The sequence below is a fragment of the Oncorhynchus clarkii genome, chromosome 2, assembly GCF_045791955.1.
Source record: "Oncorhynchus clarkii lewisi isolate Uvic-CL-2024 chromosome 2, UVic_Ocla_1.0, whole genome shotgun sequence".
Taxonomy (NCBI): Eukaryota; Metazoa; Chordata; class Actinopteri; order Salmoniformes; family Salmonidae; genus Oncorhynchus; species Oncorhynchus clarkii.
In genome coordinates, this window is record NC_092148.1 from 85,654,335 (window position 1) to 85,667,271 (window position 12,937).

A 12,937-nucleotide genomic window follows, 5' to 3' on the forward strand; every position below is an offset into this window, starting at 1 on the left:
AAGGCCTGGCGGGAGTTCCATAAAGGCTTTGCGTTGTCACTAGTCTCTGGTTGGTTGTCTGTAACACTGTGTCTGAAATACAGACAGACAGACAGACAAAGAGCCATATCTCCATTATGACTGATGCACCAGACCTTATTTATAGTGGCCTCCAACATGCCTTTCTCTGCAGATGCATCATCAACCTGTCTTCCAGTTGTCCAACTATAGACCAGGGCTCCGCCAAACAGCTATAAATTATCAGAGGCCAAATGAGACTCTTGAGTGAGTGTGTGCGCACGTGTGTGTGTGTGTGTGTGTGTGTATGTGCATGTATGTGTGTGTGTGTGTTTGTGCTTTTAAGTTCCGCATTGGTTTGTAAGGGTGACAATGTCTCCTAAAAAGGCCTGAGGTTTTGAAGGTATGTGATGGCATGGGTCCTGCGTATTCCTATTTAAATTCAGAGAGCAGGTGAGCCAGGCGCACTCTCCTCTCGTCTCTCTCTCTTTCAAGGGACTGTAACACATCGCCTCCTGTCCAGCTCTCCAGGGTAAGTCCAGCACACATGCAATTCTCTGTTTCAATTGGATTATAGGATTACCGTAATAGTAATTTATCTCATAGTATTACATTTACGCTCGTCATTTGGCAGACGCTATTCTCTCATCCAAAGCAACTGGCTTTATCATAATTACCACACATGACTATGTCATCTATATGTATCATTTATACTTAAACACAGAACACACAGTAGGTTACAGGCATGTGTGGACCCCAGGAAGAGTAGCTGCTGCTTTTGCAACAGCAACTGGGGATCTTATTAATAAAATACCAAATACCAAATATGAGAGATAAAGAGCCATTCAAGTATTTTCTGACAGATTATGTTAATATATAAGTGATCTCACAACCACATGGCTAATGTGGATAGAAAATGCAATACAAGTCCTTGCTTTAATAGATGTTTAAGAACTTCTTTTGACTGTGTTTTAGGCTGTTGGTTAGGACCAACACAGAAATACCTTTTAAGCACTTAAAGCGATTAAAATGTAACACTGTCCTCTGTATTGTACATTACAATAACATAACAGTTAGTCAATCAAATCATTGGTCAGTCAACTAAAAGTGAGTTATGGGTCCAGCATGGCATATGAGAACAGCAACAAGAACAGCACAGACAGACAGCACAGACAGACAGCACAGACAGACAGCACAGACAGACAGACAGACAGACAGACAGACAGACAGACAGACAGACAGACAGACAGACAGACAGACAGACAACACAGACAGATAGACAGACAGACAGACAGAGACACTGCTACAGAATGAGACCACAGTGGGAAGGGCAGCTACTGTTAAAGACATGCTCCGGAACTTTGGCAACTATTACGCCTTTTTTAAACCTCTCACTTTGGGCTGGATGTGTCAATGTGTTGTTCATACATGCATAATCTATGAGCAGAATTAATGTTTTACATCAATTAGCCATAAAATCCCTAGTTTGAAAGCGACTGTTTTTCTGGAAGCTGTGCTTCTCCATTTTCCCTCCATTTTCCCCCATGTGAGCCAGCAACCTAGTAATTAAAATTAAACCAATAAGCTTCAGTCCCTCGCCACTTGAGTGACAGCTAGCAAGAGTCTCATCATGCACTCCCACAAGGGAGAGAGAGAGAGAGAGCGAGAGAGCAATGACATGGTGCACATATCTGCACATATGTGACGTAGTATGCAATTTTCAGGGACCACTCGTGAGCGCTACTTTCAGAACTACTGGCTAAAAAGTATACTCTTTAATGCGGTAATACCTTGTTTTGTTACTACCATATGCCATGTGTGAAACACATTGCACTCTGACACACCTGACAACTGGTCTGTTTGGTGTGTGTGTGTGTGTGTGTGTGTGTGTGTGTGTGTGTGTGTGCGTGTGTGTGTGTGTGTGTGAGTGTGTGTGTGTGTGTGTGTGTGTGTGTGTGTGTGTGTGTGTGTGTGTGTGTGTGTGTGTGCGTGCGTGCGTGCGTGCGTGCGTGTGTGTGTAGGCCTACAGTAACCGGACTCAACCATGTGTGACGAGGAAGAGACAACAGCCTTGGTGTGCGACAACGGCTCAGGACTGGTGAAGGCTGGCTTTGCCGGTGACGATGCCCCCAGGGCAGTGTTCCCCTCTATTGTGGGGCGCCCCCGTCATCAGGTCAGACCCCATCTTACTCTCCTATACTACCCTTCCATGTCAATCAGAGGGGTCATTCCTGAAATAGAGCCGCAACACTATTGTTAGTCGGTCATTGCTCCTACAGTATGGCTAACATGGGCTCAGATCTGTTTGTGCTCTTGCCAACTACATTGCTGTCGTTACCAAGCCAAACATGGCATGGCGATGAGTGAAAAGGAGTTGGCATGATGGCACAAACAGACTGGCACTCAGACTACAGTACGGACAAGTTTCCTGAACCCAGAGGAAGCCTAGACCTGGACCAACAAAAAAAATACACTTTCAATGGAGATTCTCTATTCTCTACCTGTACCTAGTGTACATATGAATGAGCCTTGCCTGTCTCTCTCTTCCCATGCAGGGTGTGATGGTGGGTATGGGTCAGAAGGACTCCTATGTAGGAGACGAGGCCCAGAGCAAGAGAGGTATCCTGACCCTCAAGTACCCCATTGAGCATGGCATCATCACTAACTGGGACGACATGGAGAAGATCTGGCATCACACCTTCTACAATGAGCTGCGTGTGGCCCCTGAAGAGCACCCTGTCCTGCTCACTGAGGCCCCCCTCAACCCCAAGGCCAACAGGGAGAAGATGACCCAGGTGGGTCACCTGCCTTAATTAATCCAATTACCTGGCTGGCAATCTTATGCTGTTTAGCATTACAACACAACTAATGTTGATGGATGATGTTCTGATATTTGCTTTATTATTAGGTGCATTGCCAAATAATGGATTTCTGAGCCTGTTTTCTAAAACCCTGGGGTTTTCTTCCTGACAGATCATGTTTGAGACCTTCAATGTGCCAGCTATGTATGTGGCCATCCAGGCTGTGCTGTCTCTGTATGCCTCTGGTCGTACAACAGGTGAGTGCGCCTCCTAACCCAAAACCCAAAAAGTGACGCACGGTACAGCGAATGCATACATTTTCAGAATGTTTGGCACCAGCAGGAATGAAAAACCCACAACCCTGGCATTGACCACTATGATGCTTGTCAGTGTGTTTGTACTAATGTGTCTCACCTGTGCAGGTATTGTGCTGGACGCTGGTGATGGTGTGACCCACAACGTGCCCGTGTATGAGGGTTACGCCTTGCCCCACGCCATCATGAGACTGGACTTGGCTGGCAGAGACCTGACTGATTATCTGATGAAGATCCTCACTGAGAGAGGATACTCTTTCGTTACCACCGGTAACCATGGAGACCTTTTTAAATACAACCAAACTCATATACAACTATATCAATATATCAATCAAATATCAATATTGACAGAAATGTTTTTTTTTGTACCTTCTAACAGTATCATAAAAAATTTCACCTTTCACCCAGTTTATATGATGTGTCAACACCTGATTTTTTGTTTAATTGCATCTTGTCACCTTTGTTGATCTCTCATTATCTTACAGTGTATCCTATTGACAAAATAGAGTAGCTGCAATCCTTCATTATTTTCCTAGTGTAGTGACTGTGCCTGTAGAAGAGCCTGATCAGTGTAGTTAGATTTGACACATAGGTTAAGGTCCCCCTCTACAGTTACCGTTTCTTCCTTTATGCCTGTCCACGGTTGGTAACATGATCTCACAAACTCCATGCTATATTTGAATCCCACAGCTGAGAGAGAGATCGTGCGTGACATCAAGGAGAAGCTGTGCTACGTGGCCCTGGACTTTGAGAATGAGATGGCCACCGCTGCCTCCTCCTCATCTCTGGAGAAGTCCTACGAGTTGCCCGACGGACAGGTCATCACCATCGGTAACGAGAGGTTCCGTTGCCCAGAGACCCTCTTCCAGCCCTCCTTCATCGGTCAGTACAAATTCTTACAACTTCACAATGTTCTATAGCCTGGTCCCAGATCAGTTTGTCTTGTCAACTCCTATATAGCTGTTGTCAAGACAACACAAATAGATCTGGGACCAGGCTAGATATTCTGTGCTGTAGCACAAGTAATGTATTTAAGATCATGCAGGATAAGAGGAAGTAAAAGTCACCATATGTATCATTCATGAAGGATATTTATTGATATAATTTTCCCGAGAGTACTCTGTGTGTCAATATTTCATTGTCTATTATATCTTGCTTATGAAGTTTGTGGTTTGGTTTGATCCTCTCTTTTCCAACGGAGGCTTCACCTCACATGACAAGGCTCAGAATCCATTGCTCTGTTTCTTTATTCTCTTGCCCAAGACTGTTATCCCCATAGGTATGCAGTTCAGAATATGGGTGTAAAGACTGTTATCCCCATAGGTATGCAGTTCAGAATATGGGTGTAAAGACTGTTATCCCCATAGGTATGCAGTTCAGAATATGGGTGTAAAGACTGTTATCCCCATAGGTATGCAGTTCAGAATATGGGTGTAAAGACTGTTATCCCCATAGGTATGCAGTTCAGAATATGGGTGTAAAGACTGTTATCCCCATAGGTATGCAGTTCAGAATATGGGTGTAAAGACTGTTACCCCCATAGGTATGCAGTTCAGAATATGGGTGTAAAGACTGTTATCCCCATAGGTATGCAGTTCAGAATATGGGTGTAAAGACTGTTATCCCCATAGGTATGCAGTTCAGAATATGGGTGTAAAGACTGTTATCCCCATAGGTATGCAGTTCAGAATATGGGTGTAAAGACTGTTATCCCCATAGGTATGCAGTTCAGAATATGGGTGTAAAGACTGTTATCCCCATAGGTATGCAGTTCAGAATATGGGTGTAAAGACTGTTATCCCCATAGGTATGCAGTTCAGAATATGGGTGTAAAGACTGTTATCCCCATAGGTATGCAGTTCAGAATATGGGTGTAAAGACTGTTATCCCCATAGGTATGCAGTTCAGAATATGGGTGTAAAGACTGTTATCCCCATAGGTATGCAGTTCAGAATATGGGTGTAAAGACTGTTATCCCCATAGGTATGCAGTTCAGAATATGGGTGTAAAGACTGTTATCCCCATAGGTATGCAGTTCAGAATATGGGTGTAAAGACTGTTATCCCCATAGGTATGCAGTTCAGAATATGGGTGTAAAGACTGTTATCCCCATAGGTATGCAGTTCAGAATATGGGTGTAAAGACTGTTATCCCCATAGGTATGCAGTTCAGAATATGGGTGTAAAGACTGTTACCCCCATAGGTATGCAGTTCAGAATATGGGTGTAAAGACTGTTATCCCCATAGGTATGCAGTTCAGAATATGGGTGTAAAGACTGTTATCCCCATAGGTATGCAGTTCAGAATATGGGTGTAAAGACTGTTATCCCCATAGGTATGCAGTTCAGAATATGGGTGTAAAGACTGTTATCCCCATAGGTATGCAGTTCAGAATATGGGTGTAAAGACTGTTATCCCCATAGGTATGCAGTTCAGAATATGGGTGTAAAGACTGTTATCCCCATAGGTATGCAGTTCAGAATATGGGTGTAAAGACTGTTATCCCCATAGGTATGCAGTTCAGAATATGGGTGTAAAGACTGTTATCCCCATAGGTATGCAGTTCAGAATATGGGTGTAAAGACTGTTATCCCCATAGGTATGCAGTTCAGAATATGGGTGTAAAGACTGTTATCCCCATAGGTATGCAGTTCAGAATATGGGTGTAAAGACTGTTATCCCCATAGGTATGCAGTTCAGAATATGGGTGTAAAGACTGTTACCCCCATAGGTATGCAGTTCAGAATATGGGTGTAAAGACTGTTATCCCCATAGGTATGCAGTTCAGAATATGGGTGTAAAGACTGTTACCCCCATAGGTATGCAGTTCAGAATATGGGTGTAAAGACTGTTATCCCCATAGGTATGCAGTTCAGAATATGGGTGTAAAGACTGTTATCCCCATAGGTATGCAGTTCAGAATATGGGTGTAAAGACTGTTACCCCCATAGGTATGCAGTTCAGAATATGGGTGTAAAGACTGTTATCCCCATAGGTATGCAGTTCAGAATATGGGTGTAAAGACTGTTATTCCCATAGGTATGCAGTTCAGAATATGGGTGTAAACACTGTTATCCCCATAGGTATGCAGTTCAGAATATGGGTGTAAACACTGTTATCCCCATAGGTATGCAGTTCAGAATATGGGTGTGAACACTGTTATCCCCATAGGTATGCAGTTCAGAATATGGGTGTAAAGTCTGTTATTTGTTATCCCCATAGGTATGGAGTCTGCTGGTATCCATGAGACCACATACAACGGCATCATGAAGTGCGACATTGACATCCGTAAGGACCTGTACGCCAACAACGTCTTGTCCGGCGGTACCACCATGTACCCTGGTATCGGTGACCGCATGCAGAAGGAAATCACAGCCCTGGCCCCCAGCACTATGAAAATCAAGGTATGTATAATATATGCATCTTATTCTCTTTGATAATTACATCCAGCTAACCTTACCACCATCCCATTACTGTGAGTCAATTATTTAACAGTGATGAACCTGAAAGTACTTTGAGGAAAAAGTTTTATAGTACCCTTGGTGAAGCAAAGTTCGATTAGTATAGACACTTGACTTTGCATAAAAACCCAACTTGACTCGGTCCTAACCGCTGACTATCGCTCCCTGTAGATGATTGCCCCCCCTGAGCGTAAATACTCTGTCTGGATCGGCGGCTCCATCCTGGCCTCCTTGTCTACCTTCCAGGCCATGTGGATCAGCAAAGACGAGTATGAGGAGGCCGGGCCCTCAATCGTCCACAGGAAGTGCTTCTAAATTACCCTCTCCTCCTATCTCGACTCTCTTCCTGCCCTAAAATCATTGCTCTCTGTTTTTCTCATGTGTCTCCAATCCCCACAAACGACCCATTGTATGTGTTTACTATTTGTGCAATCTGTATTACGGGTCATCAGACTATCAGCATATTTACAAGCATTTCACAACACCCGCAATAACATCTGCTAAACACGTGTATGTGACCAATAACATTTGATTTGATATTGCTAAATAAATGAATTCTGCCTTTTGACTTCCCTGTGCAGTTGCTTATGTGACCTCATGAAATGTAATATAATCAGGTTCATTAAAAGTAGTTTGACAAAAATGGCTTCTTCCAGGACAATTTTGCATAATCACAAGTCTACAGTGTTAATAGATGTCACAGAGCATGCAGAGTAACTGCATTTCCATTCCACTAATTAGACATTCTGGGATATGGTTATATATTATTTACACATATGACTTTTGACATTTTCTGTTGAAAGCTTTTTCAAACATAGAAAAAAAAATGCTAACATACTTCCATTATTATCTGAGTGGACTCCATACATTTACATTACAACTACACATCAAATGAAGTGGTTTGGGTTTGATGTTTAGTTTGATGTCGATGAGGTCCCAGTTGAAATATACTGTAATGTGACGCAACGCCCACTGGGTGGCAGAAGTTAGTCTTTTCAGGGCGGTGAAGTCACTCGCTCCGACCCGTTCAATAAGCTCTTGGGTGTTGTTTGCACATTAGCTATATGATGACAAACACAGTCAAATATGTTGCAGGCAACAGATACACCAACATACAGAGAATATTATTTCATCTGTACTACAGGTTAGATAATATTTGGAGCCACAGCCAAATGTAGTAGCAGTGTAGACATCCTCCCAACATGAGAATAAGACATGCAATTGCAATCTAGGACAGAGGCGGTATGTACCATGGACCTTTCTAACGACACTCTGCTACATGCTATATTTCCTGCTGAAAGGGGAATGGGAGTGTCTCGTCTGCTTCTTCACGTGGTACCAATCAGAGGGAGATTGCAGTATTACTGTCCAGGGAACACGAGAGCAACTTGATTATCTGACTTGGGTTACTTCTGAAATCCTGTTCCCTGTATAGTGCACCACTTTCGACAGTAGCTTAGTGCACTAATTTTGAGCAGCGTCAAAAGTAGTGCACTACAGTGAATTTGCACTTCTCCACAGAGATTTTTAATTTATATACATGAATACATTTGCAATTCTGTGTTGAAAACAGCATTTTACTACACCCGCAATAACATCTGCTAAATATGTGTATGGGACCAATAACATTTTATTTGACTGTTATGTAAATTGTTTGATTGGTCTAGCAAGCTGTCTGAAAGAGAAAATAACAAATAAGACTAATTCCACCCTGTAAATTACTGCACCTCATTTCACATTTCACAGTACAAAAATGCAATGAATTTGTTATTACTGTGGATATATACTTTGAATAAATAACAGTTAGGTTTTGTATAGAATGGGCTTCTGTACCGTAATATCTCTTGACAAATCCATTGACTTCTATATATTTTTATGGTAGACAAGGGCCACAATGTCATGATTATGGGCACAACTGACCGAAAAATGCAGACACAATAGAAGACTGGGGAAGCAACATATTTAGCTGTTTGTCTTTCTTTGAGCAGCCAGACAGACATGAACTTCCTCCACCTGTATGCTTGGTTATAATACAACCCAGGCTTACTGCAGGCTTACTTCAGGCTTACTTCTTACTTCTTGCTCTGTGAGTGATTGTGATTTCTCATGGAGCGAGCTACTGTAACATAAGGTTATGATGCCAAACTTAGTTCTGCAGCCAGCCAGCCCAGCAGCCTCTGACCCACTTCTGTCTCGCCTCTCCTCTCCAGGCTGGGTAGAGAAGTTAAAGATAAATTAAGGTGGAGGTATCAGGGATGGGGGGGATGATTTATTTTCCCCCGACCACATCTCTCTCACAGGAAGGAAGGAAGGAATCAAACAGGAAGAGAAAGGGACCACATAGGCGGATGTAGGCTACAGAAGATGACACCTTTCCAATCAGGTTGGGTGTACAGTAGTCTACATATCAATGGTCGATCCCCATTAAAATAAAATTATACTGTATGTAGTTCTATGCTGTATATGATTAAAATGTTGTTTTCAATATTTAGAATGTTATACTGTAGATTTAAAAAATATATGGTTACAGAGAATTCTCTTCATGTGTTTGGTTCTATAATTCAAGCATCACTCTTAAATATTGACCATTGTTTACAACTATGTTATAGGCTTAGACTAAGTAATAAGGCTGTATTTGTATTGATTTGAGTTGAAAAGATAAAGTTACAGGTAATATTCATTACCATTTATTACACTTAATTCATACTATTCCCAGCAGGTTCCTGGTAAATATCTAATGATGTTGTTTTATTCGTCTGTGTGTAAAACAAAATATGTGGGAATATAACTATTACAAAACAGAATTATTAGGGGGGAAATATTTTCCCCTGAGGTCCATACTGTAGTTTAGCTGTGGTGTTAAGACAGGTGCAATAACGACCCCTCCTCCATCGCGAAGCCCTCTCTCTCTCTCTCTCTGCTCCCCCTCTCCTCCACTCTATTCTGCTCGGTTTATCAGCCGCCTGTTTCCAAACCCCATCATTCCCTGCGATACCCCGGGCGCGCGAGCTCAGCAGATGTAGCGCACACACCACGTTCCATTTCAGAAAACGATACTTAAAACAGAGAGAAAAATAACATTATAATCGGTTTACCCAGTCCACTAAGCCTTCAAAGTTTTGGCAGTTTTTGGTTTCACTCCAAACGAAGGTGAAGACGTAGGCTAGAGGAGGAGAAAAGGAGAAGTCGCGTTCCCCCGGCTCCAATCTCTCTAGGTAAGTGGTAGGCTATTGTTTTATTCTCTCATCGCTATATGTAAAAACAACAACAACAAAAAAGAATACGGGTCTGGTATATGGAATCGAAGTTCAAGTACAGAACAAGTACATTTATATTTACATGTTGTGTAGCCTATAGACTAGCCTATTACTGATTTGAATAGCATACAGTTTTCCCTGTCTCACTTCAAAATCATGGTGACTTGAAAAACTACAGTGATATTTATATAATGTGTGGTTTAATTTGGGTAGGCAATAAGACAGGGATCATCAACTAGATTCAGCCTCGGGACGATTTTTTCTTAAGTGGATGGTCAGGGGGCCAGAACATAATTTCAAATCATTTGAAGAATGCAAATTGACTGCAAGAACACAAACAGATGGGTATAGCATTGACTAAAACATAATAATTTCAAACCTTGTTTACATTTGTATACGACCACATATACAGTATCTCCCTATTATGTGTGAAAATACTTTGAAACAGATTTCCCTACAGTATATATATATATATATATATATATATATATATATATATACAATGCCAGTCAAAAGTTTGGACACACCTACTCATTCCAGGCTTTTTCATTATTTTTACTATTTTTTTTTTAGAATAATAGTTAAGACATCAACTCTATGAAATAACACATATGGAATCATGTAGTAACCAAAAAAGTGTTAAACAAATCAAAATGTATTTTATTTTTGAGATTCTTAAAAGTAGCCACCCTTTGCCTTTGAAGACAGCTTTGCACACTCTTATCCTTATCTTAACCAGCTTCATGAGGTAGCCACCTGGAATGCATTTCAATTAAAAGTTAAAAGTTTGTGGAATTTCTTTCCTTCTTAATGTGTTTGAGCCAATCAGTTGTGTTGTGACAAGGTAGGGGTGGTATACAGAAGATAGGCCTATTTGGTAAAAGACCATGTCCATATTATGGCAAGAACAGCTCAAATAAGCAAATAAGAAATAAGAAACAACAGTCCATCATTACTTTAAGACATGAATGTCAGACAATACGGAAAATTTCAAGAACTGTGCAGTTGCAAAAACCCATCAAGTACTATGAGAAAACTGTCTCTCATGAGGACCGCCACAGGAAAGGAAGACCCAGAGTTACCTCTGCAGCAGAGAATAAGATAATTAGAGTTACCTGCACCTCAGATTGCAGCCCAAATAAATGCTTCATAGAGTTCAAGTAACAGACACATCTCAACATTAACTGTTCAGCGGAGACTGCATGAATCAGGCCTTCGTGGATACTTGCTTGGGCCAAGAAACACGAGCAATGGACATTAGACCTGTGTAAATCTGTCCTTTTGTCTGATGAGTCCAAATTTGAGATTTTGGTTCCAACCGCCGTGTTTTTGTGACACGCAGAGTAGGTGAACGGATGATCTCTGCATGTGTGGTTCCCACCGTGAAGCATGGAGGAAGACGTGTGATGGTGTGGGGCTGCTTTGCTGGTGGCACTGTCTGTGATTTATTTAGTATTCAAAGCACACTTAACCAGCATGGCTACAACATCATTCTGCAGCGATACTCCATCCCATCTGGTTTGCGCTTAGTGGAACTATCATTTGTTTTTCGACAGGATAATGACCCAACACACCTCCAGTCTGTGTAAGGGCTATTTGATCAAGAAGGAGAGTGATGGAGTGCTGCGTCAGATTACCTTGCCTCCACAGTCACCTGACCTCATATAGTTTGGGAGAAGTTGGACTGCAGAGTGAAGGAAAAGCAGCCAACAAGTGCTCAGCATATGTGGGAACTCCTTCAAGACTGCTGGAACGCTTCCAGGTGAAGCTGGTTGAGAGAATAATAAGAGAATAATAAGAGTGTGCAAAGCTGTTATCAAGGCAAAGGGTGGCTACTTTGAAGAATCTAAAATCTAAAATCTATTTTGATTTGTTTAACACTTTTTTGGTTACTAAATTATTCCATATGTGTTGTTTACTAGTTTTGATGTCTTCACTATTCTTTCACAATGAAGAAAAAAGTAAAATAAAGAAAATTCTTGAATGAGTAGGTGTGTCCAAACTTTTGACTGGTACTGTGTGTGTGTATATATATATATATATATATATATGTAAATAGATATTTCAGAAAACTTGGGGGACCTAATCACCCACAGACCAAATTCGGCTGCGGATTACCAGTTGGGGAGCTGCTCTAAGGAGATTCCATGTTCTCTGTTTTCAATGCCGTTGCTTGGTACAATTTCAAAGTTCTGCATTCAAAAAGGAGATCAGTCTTAATGGTTAACATTTTAGAGTAATCAATATATCAATGTAACCGGAAAAATGTTTATGACATTGCAAGCTTTTTCATTTGAGTAAATGTAAATAAATATAAATTGTGTCATTTTCACTGTTGATTAAAAAGTGTGTGTGGCCATTAGCCTAAATGGTGAATTACTGAATCCACAACTGTAATTATAACCAATTACACTTTCAAGTTCACTTATCACCCAATTGTTATTATGCTGTTCCTAGCCTCTTGGCAAACTAGGCTTTCCTTTTGGAGGTATGGCAACGCCAGACTGTGCTGTTCCTAACAAGACTATACTTCACAATAGTACAATGAAATTAGTGCAGTCTGACAAGTGCAATACTTTTGTCCTCAGATATAAATAAGTCAAATATTAGCCTACTTAAAAATTGATTATTGTCAGAAATATGAAATCAGTTACCACCTACCATCCAGTCAATGCTGCTGAAACATCTTGAACATAATCTCTCTTGACAGAAAACTTGCTCACCTTGAGATACCGTTTTGCATTCCAAATGACACCATTTACATTTTTGTCATTTAGCAGATGCTCTTATCCAGATAAACTAGAGTTACAGTAAGTGCCTCACTGAAGGCCACATCAAGAGATTTTTGACCTTGTCAGCTCAAGGATTTGAAACAGCGATCTTTCAGTTATTGGACCAACACTCTTAACCGCTAGGCTACCTGGCACCCCATATTTGATCTGGACACTATGGGCCATTGTCAGAAGATGTGCACTATATAGGGGATGGGGTGCCATTTGGGACTCAGGCGCTGTGTACATTGTTTTTTTGACCTTTGGTCAAAACAGCTGGCCATTTTTCCTCCCTTTAACAATTTTATTTTGGCGATTCATTCACTCACTCGTTGC

General features: G+C 41.3%; 1 protein-coding gene across 1 annotated transcript; it reads left to right on the forward strand.

Annotated features, from left to right (window-relative positions):
* The first annotated feature begins 388 nt into the window (after window positions 1–388).
* LOC139375366 (actin, alpha cardiac muscle 1-like) lies at window positions 389–7,141 on the forward strand. Its single transcript, XM_071117084.1, has 8 exons — window positions 389–529; window positions 2,019–2,170; window positions 2,553–2,792; window positions 2,971–3,055; window positions 3,221–3,382; window positions 3,803–3,994; window positions 6,335–6,516; window positions 6,745–7,141. Exons 2-8 carry the CDS (start codon window positions 2,042–2,044, stop codon window positions 6,886–6,888), a joined length of 1,134 nt encoding a protein of 377 aa, XP_070973185.1. The 5' UTR covers window positions 389–529; window positions 2,019–2,041; the 3' UTR covers window positions 6,889–7,141.
* Window positions 7,142–12,937: the final 5,796 nt, after the last annotated feature.

Excerpts from the sequence above, each read along its gene's own strand:
- LOC139375366 (XM_071117084.1), top strand. The coding sequence starts at position 2,042 with ATGTGTGACGAGGAAGAGACAACAGCCTTGGTGTGCGACAACGGCTCA. Across the intron at positions 2,171-2,552 it reads TGGGGCGCCCCCGTCATCAG|GGTGTGATGGTGGGTATGGG; the intron begins GTCAGACCCCAT and ends CTTCCCATGCAG. Across the intron at positions 3,995-6,334 it reads CTTCCAGCCCTCCTTCATCG|GTATGGAGTCTGCTGGTATC; the intron begins GTCAGTACAAAT and ends TTATCCCCATAG.